This window comes from Montipora foliosa, chromosome 4 (assembly GCF_036669935.1).
Source record: "Montipora foliosa isolate CH-2021 chromosome 4, ASM3666993v2, whole genome shotgun sequence".
In the NCBI taxonomy this organism is placed as follows: Eukaryota; Metazoa; Cnidaria; class Anthozoa; order Scleractinia; family Acroporidae; genus Montipora; species Montipora foliosa.
Window position 1 is genome coordinate 23,303,099 of NC_090872.1, and position 5,000 is coordinate 23,308,098.

A 5,000-nucleotide genomic window follows, 5' to 3' on the forward strand; every position below is an offset into this window, starting at 1 on the left:
TCTTGGGCCATCTTCATAAATGTGTGCAAAAGACTAACTTCAGTGGAGCATGTACGTCATATTTTATGATCATTCTCTATCTTGGGGCATCTCAATACACCCCACGTTTTCTATTATGGATAGTTCTTTTCATAACTGCATTTTTTATCTTAATTTATCAATAAATAATTGATACCATTGTGACCAATATTATTATTGTTTTGTTTGCACCAGAAAGTGCCACTGAAGAAGGGATGACAACAGCTCCTACAGCTCATCAGGATGAAGATGAAGAAGAAGAAGAAGAAGAACCGAAGGGACTTAGCAAACCCTTGTTGGAAAAGGTACGTGCTTTAGCATGACTGCATGCTTACATCTACATCTCGAAATGGAGGTTTAGTGACAGGGATGTCAAAAGGCTGCCTGTGGCCGAGCCAGCCCTTAGACTGGAAGTAACGCTCCTATGGCTGGCAATCTTAATTACAATCCAGCCGGAAGTGTCTGCATGAAACGATTAGAGTTTAAACAGGATTAATTGTTCGGTTCACCAACATGGCAGCTTCAACATCAAGTGCAGACATTTTAGTCTCCTCATTACAATCGTAGTTAATTTAAAATTTCCTTCCATTATTCTGCAGGAGCCAGTACAAACCACATGTGTTAATTGTCAAAAACAAGATAGGAGGAGAACTAAAGGTATCATATGCATGATAAATCTTTTCAAAGTATAATTTAGATAAGTCCGCAAGAGTTAAAAGTCTGATCTTAAAGTAAAAAGAACTCATCCTTTACTTTGTACTTGTCAATTCAATGGTGCATTTCTGGACGTTTTTGAATCCCTGACAATTATGTTTAAAAAATAAATTTATCATTGCAGTTATAGATGTAAACCAGAACGAACATGGACATGATTGTCTTCAGTCATTCACACCGGCTTAGTTGCGGGACTCCATGTTCTGAGTTCAAACCTTGGCCTATTTAACAATTATTCGCCGAAGGCGAAGTGATTATCGGTGAATATTCACCGAGACGAAGTCGAGGTGAATATGCACCAATAATCACTGAGCCTGAGGCGAATAATTGTTTTAGTATAAATACACAGGTGATTATTTCAAAAAAGAGAAAAAAAAACATTTCAACGCGAAATCATCTTCACTTACAGTGGCAAAACTACTACTGGCAGCCATTTTGTCCGTCGAGGTGATTATCGGCTGATAATGTATAATAATCCGAGATAGCGAGCCAATGAGAGCGCGCGATTTTGTATAATCACCTGTGTATTTATACTAATTAAGATTAAGGGTCCGAAAAAACTGAGGGAAAATTGTTGCTTTGACATTAGGACATGCACGTCACGTTTAAACGTACATATATTTCCAGTCATCACTATAGACCCTATGCAAAAATGGCTGCCTTTAAATTATTCTTTTGTTCACATTCAAAATAGCCCAACTAACCTCGTTTTTGAGACAAAAATTCTAAAAAATTTGTTATCCCGAACGAGGTTAGTTGGGCTATTTTGAATATGAACAAAAGAATAATTTAAAGGCAGCCATTTTTGCAAAGGGTCTATACAGAGATAAAAATTAATGTAGATGTCGGCTCGCAACATTTGGTCATAAACGCCGTCAGTGATGATATTGAGCCACACATTGTTCCGAACATACCCGCAAATGTTCGGGTTACATTCCTAGCTGGACACTCGATATTGTGGTAACGGCATTACTATTCCAAGGGTGGGGTAGGGGGTGAGGGGTGTAGGGGGGGGGGGGTAAGAGGGTGGTGATAGGGGGTGAGGGGTAGTCTTGCCGTGTGGTAATGTTGGAGATAATAAACTAGAAAAGTCTCGAGAGACAGCGCAGCTGTATGCTTTTCTTTATGGAGCACATTTTAAAATTCGATCAAGACAGGCATCCCTTTTATTGACTTTATTCTATTTCTACCCGATCATTCCACCGTTCTCCGCGCGCTGCTTTAAAAGAACTTAATGTATCAAAATCTATTCCGGTAGTGAAGAATTATCAATTTCAAAACACTTAAACACAAATTGAGTCAGGTGGCTGCAAAATGTCAGTTCGAGCTTGTCATGCCTTTAGTGTATAGTGGGTTGCCTGTGTAACATCGGTATTCTGGAGCATACAAAATGGTGGATTGGGGACATTTTGAACACTCGTTCAATAAATCCTGCGGCAAAAAACAACAAAGGAATGTAAGACTCGTGGCGCTAGAAAATGTTCGAGAAAATTCCTTTAACCAATTCTTTAAAGTAAAAATATTCAAGCGCTTCATTATGAACTGGTTCATCAAAGGATACTGTAGAAAAATTAATTAGAACATACTTCGAATTTCATGAGTATGTCTTAGATTGAGATTTCATTAAAAAAGGGGAAATCTCATAGTTTATAAACAGCAATTGCTTTAAACTTAATGGGATGGAAAAAAAATGTGCATGTGGATATGCTAAAACTAATTATATGGCACAAACTTAACCTTGCGATTTTCATTCAGCTTCGTCCGGAGGGAAGGAAGGAAGGAAAGGAAGGAAGCAAGGAACCTTTGTTTATCACTGGAGCACTAATTGGGGACACTGCAAACTGAAAATAACAATCAACGCAAATCAAGTCAAGTTAAAAAAATAACGAAAAATCACATTCAGGAAATCGTAGCCAGCAGTCCACCCTAAAATCCCCGAATCCGCTGTCTTTGAACGGCGATATTTTGGCTTTTTACTTTTCGTTTTATGCTCATTATGCAATATTTTTTAACAGCGGTTTTCTTACTACACAAAACTTGCCTTTTGTGTCGGATTATGAGGCCAATGCATGCCAAGCTTTCGGATCAGTGGTTACGACTATCTTTTTTTTCGGAAGTTTCGAGATTTGCGCGAACCTTTTGTACGTTTTTGTTACGCGTCTTTACAATATCTGGAAAGCTGAAAAGGCGAGAGCAGTTAAATGCTCACTGTAAAACAAACTTTTCTGGCGATAAATCACCCTTACACTAAATATCCACGTACGATAACGCGGACTCAAAATGTTCCCGATTTCTAGCAATGGAAAACATGTGGTTCCTATCTTCTTTCCTGTGTACAGTCTAGAGTACAGACATCACATTACTGTGTAAGAAGGTGACGATCATGCACATCCATTTTTTTTCAGACTCGAAGCCTTTGAAAAGTCTGCTCGATGATAGCGATGTCCTGGATGGAATCTGCGAGTCTTTAGATGCACACGTTCCTGGCCGCGGTAATTACAGAGTGGTTGCTGAACATAACGGTTTCACCCATTTTAAGATAAAATCCGTTTTGGAGAAATGTGATGGGGGTCCATCTAGAGCTTTGATTGAGAATATTGTTGCTGGGGATCCAGATCTTACAGTAGAGGAGTTTGCAACGGTGGTAGAAGAAAAAGCAAAGCGGAAAGATGTTTCCAAGTTGCTGAGGGCTAACGATTTTCCAGAAGTTGCGAAAGAAATTGTTTGAAAAGTTGATACACTTCTCTTTTTTGTTTTACATGAGTTTGAAGTAACGTACGTAAGTGATTGACTTTTGTAGACATAGGCATTTGTGATAGTACATTTTCCCATCTAGTGCAAGCCATTTTCATGTTATTGGGCATGTGGTATTGTCAAATAAAAGCAATTCATTATTATTGTAGCTCATAGCATGTTTAACTACAATTTTATTAATTTGTGATTAATGGGTCAGTGTTACTTAGAAATGGGCGTTTTAGCATTATAAGGGTATTTTGTTGGTTATTCATAGGTAACACTTGTGATTAATATGGTATTGTGAGTTCCGTCATTCAGTCTGATCCAGGTACGGCTCGGCAAGGAAAATTACACTCCTGCTATCTCTGAATCGCGGAAGTTCACCCCTACTTCTATTTTCAAGTTCTTTCCAAAAACGATTTTTCCAATGGAGTATACTTGCTCCTCGACTGATACCGAAAAACAATCGCAGTCATGTTTTCATATGTTAGGAGCATGTTTTACATGAAGTCACATCAAATTCTGACTGGCTCATCGTACTTTTTGGACTAGTTGCGATTTAAACTGCAAAACAGTCGGTTTTCGAATTGTCGCAGCGCGCGAGCCTTACACGCCCGTAGCATCTCTCCCCAGACTCACTCTTCGTTTTCATCTTCACTCCAGACCTTTCGCTTGACAAGACACATTCGTCCAACACAAAACTACGGCTGTTTTGCAGTCTAGTTGTGATAGCATGGTCAGAGCAAATCACCTTGGTGTTCTTTGTGTGGGAGTGTGTACATTCAGGAGCTTTTTGGAAGCGTCTATATCACGGTTATGGTACGGTTTTTTGGCCTCCCCTGCAAAACAAAACCATTTAATTATGCATGTTTTTAACAGGGGAGGGGTGGGGCGTTATGTCGTCTCAAAAATAGCTTTTAGCTTCCATTTCAGCTCGTCGTACTCCTGAAAACAATGCAACAGGTATCAGATATGGCTAATCGAGATTCTTCTCAAAGACAATATTTTTAGTAATTTTAGCTTTTTCATTTTTATTCCTTTTTTGATATATTTTGTAGATCATCAAAGTTGTCACAGTTTGTGAGTGTTATTTTTACAGCAGTTAATTTGTAGAAAAATTTGAAATATTTTGTTTGAACTTGAACATTTTAAAGTGCTTTTATATATTGTTTTGAAAATTGTTTCTTCTCAGGTAACGAGATTAAAATGTTTACGCTTAAGTCGAATTTAACTCATATTCTTTTTTGATTAGGTGATTCAGGAGCCATAATGGGCTCCTGGGTGACTGTATTATCATTATTAGGGACCCTTAGATCGCAGGACGAGTACGAGTTTTCCTTACTGAGCATGCGCATAAGATTTGGAGGCCGACGACCGAGGCCGACATTTTTTAAGTGCGCGTGCTCAGAACGGAAACTCGTAGTCGTCCTCGTTTTCCGATCTAAAGGTTCGTATTGGTTCAATTAAGGACAAATTTGTATATTACAAAGCATGAATAGTTTTGTGTCCGAATCTTTTGGTAGTAATGCCAT

General features: G+C 38.5%; 1 protein-coding gene across 1 annotated transcript in view; it reads left to right on the top strand.

Annotated features, from left to right (window-relative positions):
- LOC138000340 (tumor necrosis factor receptor superfamily member 16-like) overlaps nucleotides 1-5,000 on the top strand; it is a 14,515-nt gene that overhangs the window by 9,351 nt on the left and 164 nt on the right. The window contains exons 5-7 of the mRNA XM_068846670.1: nucleotides 214-323; nucleotides 618-675; nucleotides 3,138-5,000. The exon at nucleotides 3,138-5,000 is cut by the window's right edge and continues 164 nt beyond it. Of these exons, the coding sequence (XP_068702771.1) occupies nucleotides 214-323; nucleotides 618-675; nucleotides 3,138-3,460 (491 nt within the window). The 3' untranslated portion in view covers nucleotides 3,461-5,000. The remainder of the gene's footprint in view (nucleotides 1-213; nucleotides 324-617; nucleotides 676-3,137) is intronic.